Source organism: Dermacentor andersoni, chromosome 2 (genome assembly GCF_023375885.2).
Source record: "Dermacentor andersoni chromosome 2, qqDerAnde1_hic_scaffold, whole genome shotgun sequence".
NCBI classification, from domain to species: Eukaryota; Metazoa; Arthropoda; class Arachnida; order Ixodida; family Ixodidae; genus Dermacentor; species Dermacentor andersoni.
The window spans coordinates 221577934-221591893 of NC_092815.1; the positions used below are offsets into that span (position 1 = coordinate 221577934).

Here is a 13960-nt window from a genome sequence, read left to right on the forward strand (position 1 = left end):
CAACAATGATGCTAGCAAACGTGGTATTTTATCTGAGGAACTGCGAGGCAATGGTACGACACACACGAAGCTGACCTAACGAGCTGGGATGTCTGCAAAGAAAAAATGCAAGACCAGTTTGGCAGACCTGTCGGTCGTCAGCTGGCAACAAAAAAAGAACTTGCGTGTGGCGCTCAGACATCCACAGAATCCTATGTCGTCTACATACAGGTTGTGCTGGCCCTCTGTCGCAAGGCTGATAACAACATGACCGAGGTAGACAAGATTGGTCACATACTGAAAGGTATTGCAAGACGATGCCTTCAATCTCCTGATGTGTAAGGATTGTGCCACTGTGGATGCAATTATAAAGGAGTGCCGGCGCTTCGAACAAGCGAAAGGCTGCCGCGTCGCTGAAACTTTCGACCGATTGTCCAATACCGCTGCGACATGTTCTTGCGAAGACCCGCCGCGCTTCGTTCAGCCCACAGGACCGGAAGATATCACGAGCATCGTTCGCCGTGAGCTTGAGGCCATGGCTCCGGCTCCAGTTCGTTCCGAGTGCCAGGAAAGCGTGTCCGCTATCTCCCTTATACAAGCGGTTGTTCGGGAGGAAATAGCAAGTTTGGACATCCCATCTCTCTGCTCGGTCTGCCATACAAACATCTACCAGATTTCTCCGGCCGCCCGCTCCCAGACGCAAAGCTTTCCGCCCCTCCGTCGCAACCCAGCTGACTGGCGCACAGCGGATGATAAACCTATCTGTTTTAATTGTTCCGGTATTGGACACATCGCCCGTCATTGCCGCAACCATTGGTCGTCGCCTCAGTGGTCGTCTCCGAGTCACTACCGCCAAGTACCAGACAATCGTACTTTCTCGCCCTATACGCCGACCAGGAACATCAACGCCGACAGTGCTCCACCAGGATCCAGCCGCTCCCCATCTCCGCAAGGTCGTAGGTCCCGTTCGCCTCTCGTTCACCACTCTTCGTCCCCTTCTGCAACCAGTCGCTTCGCTTCGGGAAACTAGGCAGTGCAGCTCCCGGAGGTGAAGCTGCAACTCCGACCCAGCCCACAAATCCTCTGTTGACCCTGCCTACATGTGGAAACCTACTGGACATTGAAGTTGATGGCGTTCCTGTTAGATCTCTCGTTGATACAGGAGCACAGCTTTCAGTTATAAGCGCTGCTCTCCGCCGAAGGCTCAAAAAGGTTCTGACACCAGCCGTACCGTGCACTGTGTGAGTCGCCGATGGGAGTACTTCACCTGTCCTTGGAATGTGCACAGCACGTGTGACCATTGAGGGCCATTATACCGTTGTTCTATTTATCATCCTTGACCACTGTCCACATGACCTAATTCTCAACCTCGACTTTCTTTCGAAACACTCTGCCCAAATTGACTGCTCCGCAGGTGTTGTACAGTTGGATCTGCCGCTTCCTGCTGACGCAACAACTTGTGCTTCACACCGCTTATGTTCTGCTGAGTTTGCAAGGCTGTCTCCACAGGCGGCTACAAATGTCCTCCTGACGCCCTGTCCTCCCGTACCTGATGGCAAGTACGTCGTGTCGCCACTTACTGACGTGGTTTTGTGGCACAGTATTGCCCTACCGAGCACCTTAATCCGGATCCGCGAAAACTGCACTCGCGTGCCCATCCTCAATTTTGGATTTTCGTCGCATGTGTTGCCACATGGTATCGCCATAGCGCATATCACTCCTTTGGAAGAACTTGAGATTTCTTCTTTGACCTCTGAATCCTTCCTCAGTACCAACAGACCTTTGTCACCCACTCTTCCGTACTGGACGCCTGCAGACAATGTTTCTAAGATGATTGCCCCTGACCTTCCTTCCGAGCAAACAACAGCTCTTCGTCACATCCTGTCATCTTTTCGGGACATCTTTGATTTGGACGACCGTCCAGTTGACCAGACATCTGTTGTCACACATTGCATCAACACCGGTGATGCCAGCCCCATTCATAGGCGGCCATATCGTGTCTCTGCAACAGAAAGGGCCATCATACAGAAAGAAGTAGACAGGATGATGGACAAGGACAGCATCAAATTTTTCTCTGCTAAAGTGGAGATTTTTCTCTGCTAAAGTGCTCCTTTGTTTGGCACTGCAGCAAACGTTTGTTTCACCAGTTGCAGATAAATATTTCATTTAAATGGGAACATCCCCACCTTGTCATTTATTTGACGAGAGGTGTTCACAGCACTGCAGGCAGTACGACCACAAGTCATACTTCACATGCTAATGTGAAAGTAACTTGGGCTTGCCGAAATCAAAACACACCGCCACATCAGCAGTTCCATGTGTCGGTCATCGCGGCATCGCAGCCAGTGGTTTCTCAAGTCTCCAAGTTTTTTTCTTTCCTCCATGTCATAGCAAAAGGTTTCCCTAGATTACAATTTTTTTTTCCTAAACAAGGTTTATAACACCTAGATCTACGACAGTGTCCCTAGGATTTGCATCACTGCCCCTCGTGGACCAGGATCACTGAAACCTACTGCACACTCATTTACCTTCCCAATGACCTTCCATTATATGCTCCCTCCTAGTTCTTTTCTTCCTTCCAGGCTCTACAAAACTATAAGCGCTGAGGTTGGGGACAGCATGGATGGTTGGGTGGATAGACGTTATGAGCATCCTATTTGAAATGGGTTGTACTACCAAGCTCTTGTTCTTATTTGCCTGTCCTACCTATGTCAAAAAAAATTTTAACACATGCACACACAGAAAGAATTTCCAGCATCAAACATTATTTTATTTTTCCACTGTTAGTGGTCTTCCTACTTTTCTGCCACCAAACCTCCAATCACTTCTTACCGATTTCTATTGCGGGCATGTTTGCTTTTCCCCTGCTATCTATGAACCAAAGGGATTTGAGGAGGCAAGAGGAGCCTAAACCGACAGCTGGGTAGATATCTTCACATTCTAATAAAAAAATGTTCCATTGTTTTCCTAGCTTTACCCCAGCAAGCACATGCTTCTCCTTCCTTGGTGTACCTAGCTTTATAACTACACGTACAGCTAGCATGTACGGATGGATTCATGGATGCTATGACTGTCCCCTTTGAAATGGTGTGGTGGGTTCCGCCACCAAGCTCCTGTTCTTATTTTGCCTAATGTCCTGCCCCTATTTTTGAAAACACACACACACAAAGAATTCTGAGCTTCAAACTTTCTCAGCCACTACTGGTAAATTTGTTTTCATATGCCTCCGTTTGTGATCTCCCTATTTTTCTGCCACCAAACCTCCAGTCGCCTCTAACTAATCTCTATTGTGGAGGCATTTACATTCCGGAAACCCTGCTGTCTCTGAAACCAAAGGCTTCAGGGAGGCCAGAGGAGCCTAAGCCAACAGCTGGGTAGATATCTTCACATTCTAATCAAACTTTTTCCATTATTTGCTTAGCTTTAACACAGCAAGCACATGCTTTTTCTTCCTTGGTGTACCTTGCTTTACAACTACGCATTCTAAGGCATCCTGATCACACTTCGAAAACTAAGGATATTTCCTTTGAGTTATCATAAATTGTTTCTTTCCTGATTTCATTTTTTCCCTCTTAAGTAGTTACTCATCTCCGAGTTTCCGTTTGACATTCTTTGTTGCTGTGTTGCTCACCCTACAGGCTGCATACTTGCTGGTAAGCTTCCTTGTTCTTTTCCTCCACTGTGAGTCAATGTATTTCCTGTAGAAATACCTGAACACTCTCGCAACCTATTTACTTTCTTTCATATTCTTCAGTCATTCTTCAAAATCAATTTTACTCTGAGCTTCCCTCACTTCAAAACTTTTCAGCCCATATCACCCTGCACAGCATCATTTGTAGACTTCCCATGAGCGCCCAATGCGAGGTGTCCCACGTCGACCTTTATTTGGTGGGCATGGCGAAAGTGCTGTCATGAAGACTGAACTGGCCATTCTGTTGTTACAGGTTTTCCTGTGCAATGCACCCATTTCGGCGTACACTTCAAGCTAGGAAACAGCCATCGCCAGCTGCGAGGTACGTTGCATCCAAGGAACATCGTGGCAGCTTGCTACTTCCGGACTGGAGCATGCGCATGGAACAGCACCGATAACGACAGTGACATCCCAGCGCAGCAGCTATATAAGTGCAGTCGGCACGCAGCAATCCCGTGGGCATGGCGAAAGTGCTGTCATGAAGACTGAACCGGCCATTCTGTTGTTACAGGTTAGTAAATTTGAGAAGTGCTTCAGAAGTGACAACCGATTTATTATTGTTTTGCCATGCCTCGAACTGTGTGCTTCTTGTGCCCTGGAACGTATTTCCATGTTGCTGATACTGTCTGGTGATGTTGAGCTTAATCCTGGTCCCAAAAAAGTTGAAGAAATGCTCGCGGAAATTTTGGAAGGGCAAAAACTAATGAGTGAGGATATAAAACAAGTAAGAACAACACAGGCTACCTTTTCTAACCAGTTAGACATCATAAACAAGAAGATATCGGAGATGGAATTGACCATGAGGGCTGTAAAGGAAAATGAAGGAAAAATAGAGTGCCTTCAAACAGAAATTAACAACATAGGTAGTGCTCTGCAGTAAAGCCAAGAAAGAATGGTTGATTTAGAAGATCGAAGTCGTAGAAACAATTTAATTGTCTTCGAAATAACAGAGAGTACTAGTGAAACGAATGATGAATTAAAAACGCGAGTTCTGCGAGATGTACTTGAGGAGAAACTTGGAGTGAAAGTCAGAACAGTTGAAAGAATTCACAGAATTGGGAAACAACGGACAAATAAATGACGACCAGTTATACTAAGATTTTTTTACTACAACGAAAAGGCAAAAATATTCCAGAACTGCAAAAAGCTAAAGGGCAGCAGTACCTCAGTTGCAGATGATTTTTCCGAGGTGATGCTACGAAAGCGTAAAAACCTTTGGGAAAGTGCAAAAGCTGAAAAGGACAGTGGAATGAAGGTTCGCCTCGTGCGTGATAAGATTTTGATCGACGACACGTTTATCTGGGACAAAGAAAAAAAGCGCCGAAAGAAGGTGGGTAAGGGAGGGTCAAACTCGCGTACAACAAAGTGACAAAGAGAAAGCAAACCCAGGGATTTCAACTTGATTAATGTCATTGTTCATAGACTGGCAAATAAGACCGTCGAATTTGATCACCTTTTTTTGCAGTACAAGCCAGATGTCGTCACAGAAACTTGGCTACGCCCTGAAATAAAGGACTGTGAATCAATCCCCCCGGGTTATATCATGATCTGCAAGGACCGCGGAATGCGTGGTAGAGGCATCGCAGTTGTTTGTAAAGAAGACATTGAGCTGATCGTTCTGGATGACTGCCCTAATACTGAAAGTATTTGGTGCAGAACAGAGTTTCTAGGCGTTCCTTTTATTATTGCAGCTGTCTATCGACCTCCGAATGCTCCTCTTTCATTTTTACGATGCCTTCAAGATTATATGTGCAACAATGTTCCTCTTAACACCCGTGTCATTATTGCAGGAGATTTCAATTTACCGGGAATTGATTGGGCTGATCTTGCAGTGGGTACTACAGATGTTGCACATTGTGAAGCTTTATTAAACCCGACTTTCAGTTACGACCTCACGCAAATAGTTCCTGAAAGTACTAGAGTTACACAGACCTCGGAATCCTTACTTGATCTTGTGCTTATTTCAAGCAATGTATCAGGTTGTAGTGTTTCTGTCAAAGACGGAATTTCTGATCATAAACTGGTTTTGCTTTGTGTAAAGGAAGCCCTCCTGACGAAGAATTCAAAGAGGCCAACTATCTGTATAAGAGATTATAGCAACGCCGACAATGTTAGCAACTTGGACTGTCTTGAAATGTCACTGTACTCGTTCGATGGGGCGACTGACGTCAACATATTGTGGAATAGGTTTAAGAATACGGTGATCTACTGTCTGGAAAAGTTCGTGCCAAAACGAATCAAGGCAGTAAAGAAGTGCAATCCTTGGATTAACCACAATATAATAGAGCTTAAACGAAGAATAAGACGCAGAAGTAGGAATAAAGAGAGGAACAAAATGGAGATTTCGCAGCTTTCCCAAACCCTTAAGCACATGCTCGTAAAGGCAAAAGAACACTTTTACTTGCAAACGCTACCCAATTTCATGAGAGATTCACCACAGCGATTTTGGCGTCATCCAGCCCCGTCGCACGAACAAATACAATATGTCTGTATTGATGGCAACATAATTAACGACTGTGCTCAAATTGCTCAAAAATATAATGAATATTTTCATTCTGTGTTCCCTCCACCAGAGCCATCTTCCACTGACCTTGACGATAATCGCACCGAGGGTATGTTGCCTATGCCAGACATCGTTTTCTCTGAAGAGGGGATATATACACTACTCCTTAACATAGACACCAAAAAATCACCCGGTCCTGATGGCATCCCAAGTGAATTTTTAAAATGATATGCGGAATGGATATCTAAGTATCTCTGTATCATTTTTAAGGCGTCCCTAGAGCAGCACAAATTGCCATCTGACTGGCTGACAGCTAGAGGTGTCCCCATCTATAAATCCGGCAACAGACACAGCATCGAAAATTATAGGCCCATTTCAATTACCTCTACATGCTGCAAGATCATGGAGCATGTACTAATATCAAAAAGCTTGTTCAATTATTTGGAAAATGCTAATATCCTTTTTCCTAACCAACATGGTTTTAGGCAAAAATTGTCAACGGTTACCCAACTCACCAAAACCATACACAAGTTTTCAAGCATACCTAACGAAAAAGGTCAGTTAGATGCTGTTTGCCTCGATTTCTCAAAAGCGTTTGACCGCGTTCCACACCCTGAACTTCTTGATAAACTGCTTAGTCTCGGCGTTAACATTAACATTGTGAAATGGATTCAATCATATTTAGTAAGAACACAGTTTGTGGAAGTGAATGGTGCGACATCTGGAGTGTTGCCTGTAATGTCAGGAGTCCCTCAGGGACCGGTGCTGGGCCCTGTCCTTTTTCTCAGTTATATAAATGACATTGCAGACCAGATTAACCCCGTTATCAAAGTTCGACTTTTTGCAGACGACTGCTTAATGTATACCGCAGTATCCAGCCGCAATGACCAGATCGTCCTAAATTCCGCATTAAAAAGAATTAGTGACCGGTGTAATAAGTGGAAAATGAAAATAAACTACAGCAAGACAAAGTATATAAGGATAACAAGAAGATAAAAAATATACACTCCTTCGATTATGAGATAGATGGTAAGGTCATAAGCCGCGAAAATCACATTAAGTATCTCGGAATTACCATATCGAGTGACCTCAACTGGAAAGCACACATAAACAACATATGCTCATCAGCTGAAAAAAAGCTCTGATACTTGAGGCGAAAGTTGAAACTTGCTCCTCAACAAACTAAATTAGCTGCATATTTAACGCTTGTTCGTCCCACATCACTGGTACACAGCAGTACATAAAACGGCGTCTGTCTCGAACAGTACGAAGCAGCAACCTAGAGCAAATTCAACCCATTTCAGCACGAATAGGTGCACATAAGTACTCGTTTTTCTCCAGAACAATAGAGGAATGGAACGCGCTACCACCTGAATTGCTAACAGTAGACAATTTAAATAAATTTGAAACCACACTAACAAAATTCTTTACTTCAGCTAGAAGTACATAGCAGCTACTTTAATAATGGTACTTTGTCTTACTTATGTTCCTGGTTGTAACATACATGATTAATCCAGTGGTTGTGGTACATTTATTACCACCCTATTGCAATTTGTTTTTGCTGCTTCTTGATTTTGCATTGTGCCTTTGCCTGTGTATATGCCTTATTTGGTCTGTTCTAGACTGCGGCAGCGCTGCTATCTTGTATTGTTTGTCTTGCAACCACCCTGTAACGGCCTTCGGCCAACAGTATTGTTAAATAAAAAAAATTAATCAGTTTACCATCAAGTACCGTTTCTACTCCTGACTTCAAGCAAACAACCGCATTTCCAAATGTGAGTCCTGGAAACATTACACTTTTCCACATACCCTGGTACACCTCGTACCTATTGTATCACCACAGCGCTCTGTGTTTCGTTATGGCTGCATTTTTCTTTCCCTTTGCCGTTACTGTTTTTTCCTGCGTTTCCGATATCTATTGCCTTCATTTATTCATATACCAAAGTATTTGTATTGTTTCACCTGAGGTATTTACTGGCCCTGTAGTGACACTGTCTGTTCACTGTTTTCATTGAATACCAGAAAGTCTTATATTTCAATGCTAAATTTTAATTTCAGAATAGTGGCTAATCGGGCTTGTTGGTACAAACACATAGTTTAGCAAACAGCATACAAAAATGGGACGCAGAAAAGGGGCACACGACAGTGAAAACAGCATATGTTTTCACTCTTGCTTCTCTGCCTACATATAACGCGCTCACCCAATAAACATACTTGGTGGAAGTCAGTGCCTCTGTCATGTGCCCCTTTTCGGTGTCCCATTTCTTGTGCTGTTTACTAAACTATTTAAAAATGTTAGTCCTAAATTCTCACATTCCTGTCCACAGATATTAACGAGACGTTGCATATCACTGTGCTTGTTAGCAAGCAACACATTGGCATCTGCTAAAAGAAAACTGGGAGCTACCGCTCTACTACTGTGCCCGCTTGTTTGTATGAGAAACTAAACCCAATATCGATTCCTGCTAGCACCCTCTCCATCCTTACCACATACATCATAAACAGCAGCGGGGATAAAGGGCACCCCTGTCTCAATCCCTTGGTGACATCAACTTTCGCCTCGCTCCTCATGCCTTCCTGTTGAGCGCAAATGGTATTTTCTAGGTAAATTTCCCTCAAAAGCTGTTACAGTCATCGGCTATAAACCTCCTAATTCCAGAATGTCCCACAAGATGTTGTTGTCTCAGTGTCATACGCTCTGGTATTGTCTAAAAAACCCACATGTAATGGTCTTTTTTCTTTTCTGGATATTTCTGTACACTGAGCAAGAACTAAGTTATCATCCAGATGTCTGATTCTGAAGCCATTTTGAAGTTCTGCCAATATGCCATTATCTTCTGCCCATGTTTGCAGCTTTAATAGCCTGCACTGCTATGTAATGGTCAACAATCTTATCAACATAGTAAACATATTACTGATGAAATGGTCAACGGTCAATATTAGTGAATTCAATCTTACCTTTACGTTACCTTTATAAATTAAATCCATTCTACTTTGTCGCCAACTGTCGAATATTCGCCTATCTTGTAAGATTTTCTTTCTACTGCTTTCAACAGAGCCTCCTTACTTTTTGGTCCTTGTTCATTAGCCAGCCTAAGGGAAACCGTGTATAACCCTGTGGCTGTGCGCTTAGGAATTTCCTCCTCAGTTTTCTTCCAGTTGAACTTCCTCAGCACCAGTTCCTTTTCCATCTGGTTATAGTTCATGCTTTCTTTTTCTCAGAAACCACCTCGTCATTGCCTTGAAATGATTCGGCTGTTATTTTTCGGATGTAATTTAATGCCACGTCCCCTTCCAGTTCGTTCCCACCTTCGTCTAGGATACGTTGTTGTATTGTTCCAGACTTCCTGCCAAATAAGTTAATGCGGTTCCGAGATATTGAAGGTGCGGCCTTCTTTTTCTAACGTATTTCAGACAAACAACGTCCACTTTTACCTTTAACTTTTGCTGGCAGTGCTTGAACCGAAGATTTTTTTCTCCAGACATTATATCTAGCGATGGATGGATGGATGATGGATGAATGAGGCTCAACCCTTTGAACCGGGCGGCGGCAGCACACTCCATCTAGCCTTGAATGATACTATATGCATGCATACCTATGTATTCATTCCTTTACTTTTGCATTGATATTATCCACCAATCAGATAGCCTCCGTTTAGTTATTTCTACTTGTCCAAAATCTATTTTACCTTCACTGTCCTTAAAATCAAAGCTTTGAATAGTTCCCCGTTACGTTCAACTGCAGGGTGAAGTCGTTTACAAGAAAGTATCAAGTGTTCAGCTGTTTCTTCCTCCTCTCCATATGCCCCGCACAACAAGTTATCTCCTGGTATCTGGCTCAGTATGTCTTTGTCCGCAGTACACCTGTCCTGGCCTCAAACAACAATGAGCTTCCCTTAGAGTTATCGTAAATATTTCCTTTGGCTATTTATTGCTTAAACGTCCTGTATGTCTCTAATGCTGATTTGGTTTGCATCTCTGTTCTCCACATACCCCTCTCTGTCTCCTTAACCTTTTTCTTGACAGATGATTCCTTACCTGTCCCTCCGCTGCTGCCGAAGTATTTGCTTGACAATTTTCTAGTTCGCTTCCTCCACCTTGTGTCTACATTCCTCGTGTATAAGTAACTGAAAACCTTCCTAGCCCACCGCATTTCTCCCATGTTTCTCAATCGCCCCTCAAATGCTATCTTGCTACTAGCCTCTATGTCCTCGAAAGAAGACCATCCCAGAACCCCTGCACCCCAAGATTTTGTGTCTTGCCATGTGCTCCCAGAGCGAGCCTACCCACACCACAATGCCTGTGCCCGGGTCTCTGCTCTCATACATAGAACTGCATTGGCAAAAGTCAGGCACAGAAACATTACCCCCTTCCATATCCCTCGTACTACCTCGTACCTATTGTAGTTCCAGTGCCCTACTCTTCATAATCGCTGCACTTATTACCTTTAGTTGTTCCATATTTTTTGTACTCTGTCAGATACTCAACTCCATTATTTATCCACGTCACAAGATACTTGTACTTATCGACTATCTCAAGCGTGGCCTCCTGTATCCTATGCTCGCCGCAAATGCTATCATTAAAAATCATGACTGCTGATTTTTCTTTGCTAAACTTCAAGCCTAATCTTTCTCCTTCTGCACCATATATGTCCATAAATTCCTGCAGATCTTCTGTATTGTCAGCCTTATTACAATATCATCCGCATACATCAGTCCTGGTAATGACTGTTCAATCAATTTTCCTTGTTTGAAAAATAATAGGTTGAAGTCGAGTCCACTTTGCTGTATTTTGGCCTCTAATCCTTGTAGGTACAGCATAAACAACAGAGGTGACAATGGACACTCCTGCCTAGGCCATCGCCCAATAATTACAGGCTTCGAAACCTGCTTTTCCATTGTATTTTCCCATTGGTTACCCGGTTACCCAGCGGATGGATGGATGTTATGAGCGTCCCCTTTGGAACGGGGCAAGTCGTTTACAAGAAACAGCGTACATTCTCACCACGACGCCACCTGGTTGTAGCCGTACTGGTAATCACGCTGGTTCTCTTTCTGCAATGGGTAGGCGAGCTGGTTCTCGTGCATGTAGAGCAATTTGCGCAGCGGCAAGAGGTCTGGCCGCAAGCCCAGCAGCTCGGCCAGGTTGAGCGTGCCGCTGGCCATAAGCACACGGTAGTCACTTGACGGTTCGATGCGTTCGGCTAGCCACAGGGCTGCCGTGCGTGCGCGCCAGTGCCACTTGTTGGCTGGCAGCGTGACCAAACGGCATCCCTCCGGTCCCAACTCCACGCTTAACAGATCCATCAGCTGGCGGTGCGAGCCACCATAGAACGGTTCTAGCAACAATACCGACATGGCCAATGACGTTTCACAACAGCACCATACAATACAGACAGCACAACTGCACCATAGAAGAACTAACATTAGAGAAGAGCAACTGTACCTTCCGCAGTGGTACGAAAATAAGCAGCGGCAGCGCATTGAACTTAGTAAGGCGGACGCCAGATGACGCTGCTTAACCAGAAAGCGGCAAAACTGATTGGACTCAAATTTAATGAGACTATTTGAGCGTGAGCAAAGTAAGGTGCGAGTCAGGAAAACAAGGCAAGGGATACGAAAACTCAAGAGCTGGTGGGATGAACAAGTTAAGGCCATAAAGACACGTCAGGAAGCCTCCAGGGAACACAGGTATTCCAAAAGTGAGGGAGAACCTGAAGCAGAAGTAGAGAAAAAGTGAGTAAACTACATAAAATACAGAAGGGCAGCATCCTATTTGATCAACAAGAAAATCAAGACAAAAGGGTCCCAGTGGCTGTCAGAAGTAAGCAATAATAAAGATAAACAGGCAGCTAGGAAATTCTGGCAAGATATGAACTCCTTGGGTAATAGGCGTCTTGCGCTGGAGTTTGAGGTATAGTAGCGGCGCCTGGTGGCGGCGCGCGAAACCTGGCTTGGGTAGTATGGACGTCTTGCGCTGGAGTTTGAGGTATTGGCCTCGAGCTCCACCACTGGAAAAGCTGGCGCCACCGTCGGCGTGACGTGCTATTAGGGATCACGTGGACATAGCGGCCGCGTCGGCTGCTTCGGGAGCGCCGAAGCGAGTTGAAAACGAGAGTTTAAATTCCGTCGTACGCTGCGGTCCTCATTTAGTGGCGACGCTTCGAGTGTCTCCTTTACAACGCTTGAAAGCATTACAATAGGTAGTGGCTGCCTTTGAAGGTGCGCAACATGGTAGGCTACTGCTCGGTGCCGCAGTGCCGGACGTACGCAACGGAGCCTGGTGTCATCCTTATTTACATGTAGCCGCAGGAGAAGAAGCTGCGTGAAGCTTGGCTCGCGAAACATAACATCGGCAAACAGTCACCGGCTACAACTCGGGTATGCAGCAAGCACAGACGTGAGGAAGGTTTCTGCTACGGCGCCGGGTCTGCGATGTTCGGAAAACGCGCACTGAGACGCTCGCCCGAGTCCGCTGCCCGACATATGTCATGAAGGTTTGTTCTATGAACTTGTCGGTGCTATAGATACTGGCAAGTTCACTGGAGTGGAAAGGGAGCGGTAAGAAGCACATTAAAAAAAAGCATGGCATATGGCTATGTTTGTGTTATGCATTAATGCACTGGATTACAAAAAAGAAGCAGCGGGAAATCGCACGCTGAGAACACCGAGAAACATACAGTGCGACGCAACTCCAGAAATAATATTGAAACGTCCAAGAATTTAGAAGAAAAAAAAAAGATTGAATCGTCGCGACGGCACATCACAGTCCCCGTAGGCGTCGAAGTCTCTACAATGAAATTATTTTTGAACCGCTCTGATAGCGCCCACGCAACAATGGTTCCTTGTATACTGTCAAATGCTCATCCTAAAGCACATGGCACGGTGCGAAAACGCGCACGCGGCGAAAGCGAAACAGTGCGCAGACAAGCATGCAGACGCGCAGTCGGTCGCTGCGAATCTGTGCGATCACTGCATTGAGGCTTCATTCTATTACGCTCCATTTAGTTATGCAAACAGCATAAGAACATATTTCACATAGTGTGCTCACAGCGCCGTTTACCTACCTTTCACGCAAAAAGTCGGTTCGGGAGACTCCATCGCGGCGACCGCGCGCAGTGGCGTTCACTGTACGCATTCGGTAAAGAGATGGCGTCTGTATACGATTCTGTGCTTTCAGTTTGCCCAAGATTAATATTTGGACAGTAAAAAACTTCTCTCGTTTCGAAAGTACTTACAGAAATGTCCGGGAGAGCTCGCGCGTGGTGTTTTCAGTGAGCGCTGACAGCGAAACCTATGAGGAGCGCGCCACGTGATCCCTCATACTACGCCAGCGAGGCGCTTCCGATAGATGGCGACTCCGTAACTCCTCGCCGCCAATAGTAGCGGCGCCTGGTGGCGGCGCGGAAAACGACATCTGGGTCGTACCAGCTTGGGTCGTATTGAGCCCTGGCTGTGACGAAGCACGTTTCTAGGCCGAGTTTTGCGTCGATTCGCACTTTTTTTTGTCCTGTTGCGAGTGCGAAAAGGCTCGTCACTTCTCACAGACCACTCTGTGAGCTCGTCGCAGCCTATAGTTGAACGAAAACGGACTCTCCGTGAGACGCAATTGCTGGAAGCAGAAGGAATCGGCGACGCCGATCCGAAAAGACCTAGCTCAGCCTCGAAAAAGCGTCACCGTCGTTACTTCTGCGTCGTCGGCTGCCATGAACAAGAAGTCCTGATCTCAACATCAGATTTTACCGTTTTCCTTCAAGGCCTCACGAAGCGGAGCGTCGGGCGCGCTGG

General features: G+C 45.3%; 1 protein-coding gene across 4 annotated transcripts in view; it reads right to left on the reverse strand.

The window, feature by feature from the left end:
* The window catches only part of LOC126539993 (tRNA-queuosine alpha-mannosyltransferase), a 121623-nt gene extending 110034 nt beyond the window's left edge, over positions 1 to 11589 (reverse strand). For 2 of the 4 annotated variants that reach the window (XM_055075776.2, XM_055075774.2), the window contains exon 1: positions 11178 to 11587. In XM_055075776.2, coding sequence (XP_054931751.2) covers positions 11178 to 11530 — 353 coding nt within the window. In that variant the 5' untranslated portion in view covers positions 11531 to 11587. Of the gene's footprint in view, positions 1 to 11177 lie in introns of all 4 variants that reach the window. The other 2 variants (XM_055075777.2, XM_055075773.2) reach the window with 2 other exon arrangements.
* Positions 11590 to 13960: the final 2371 nt, after the last annotated feature.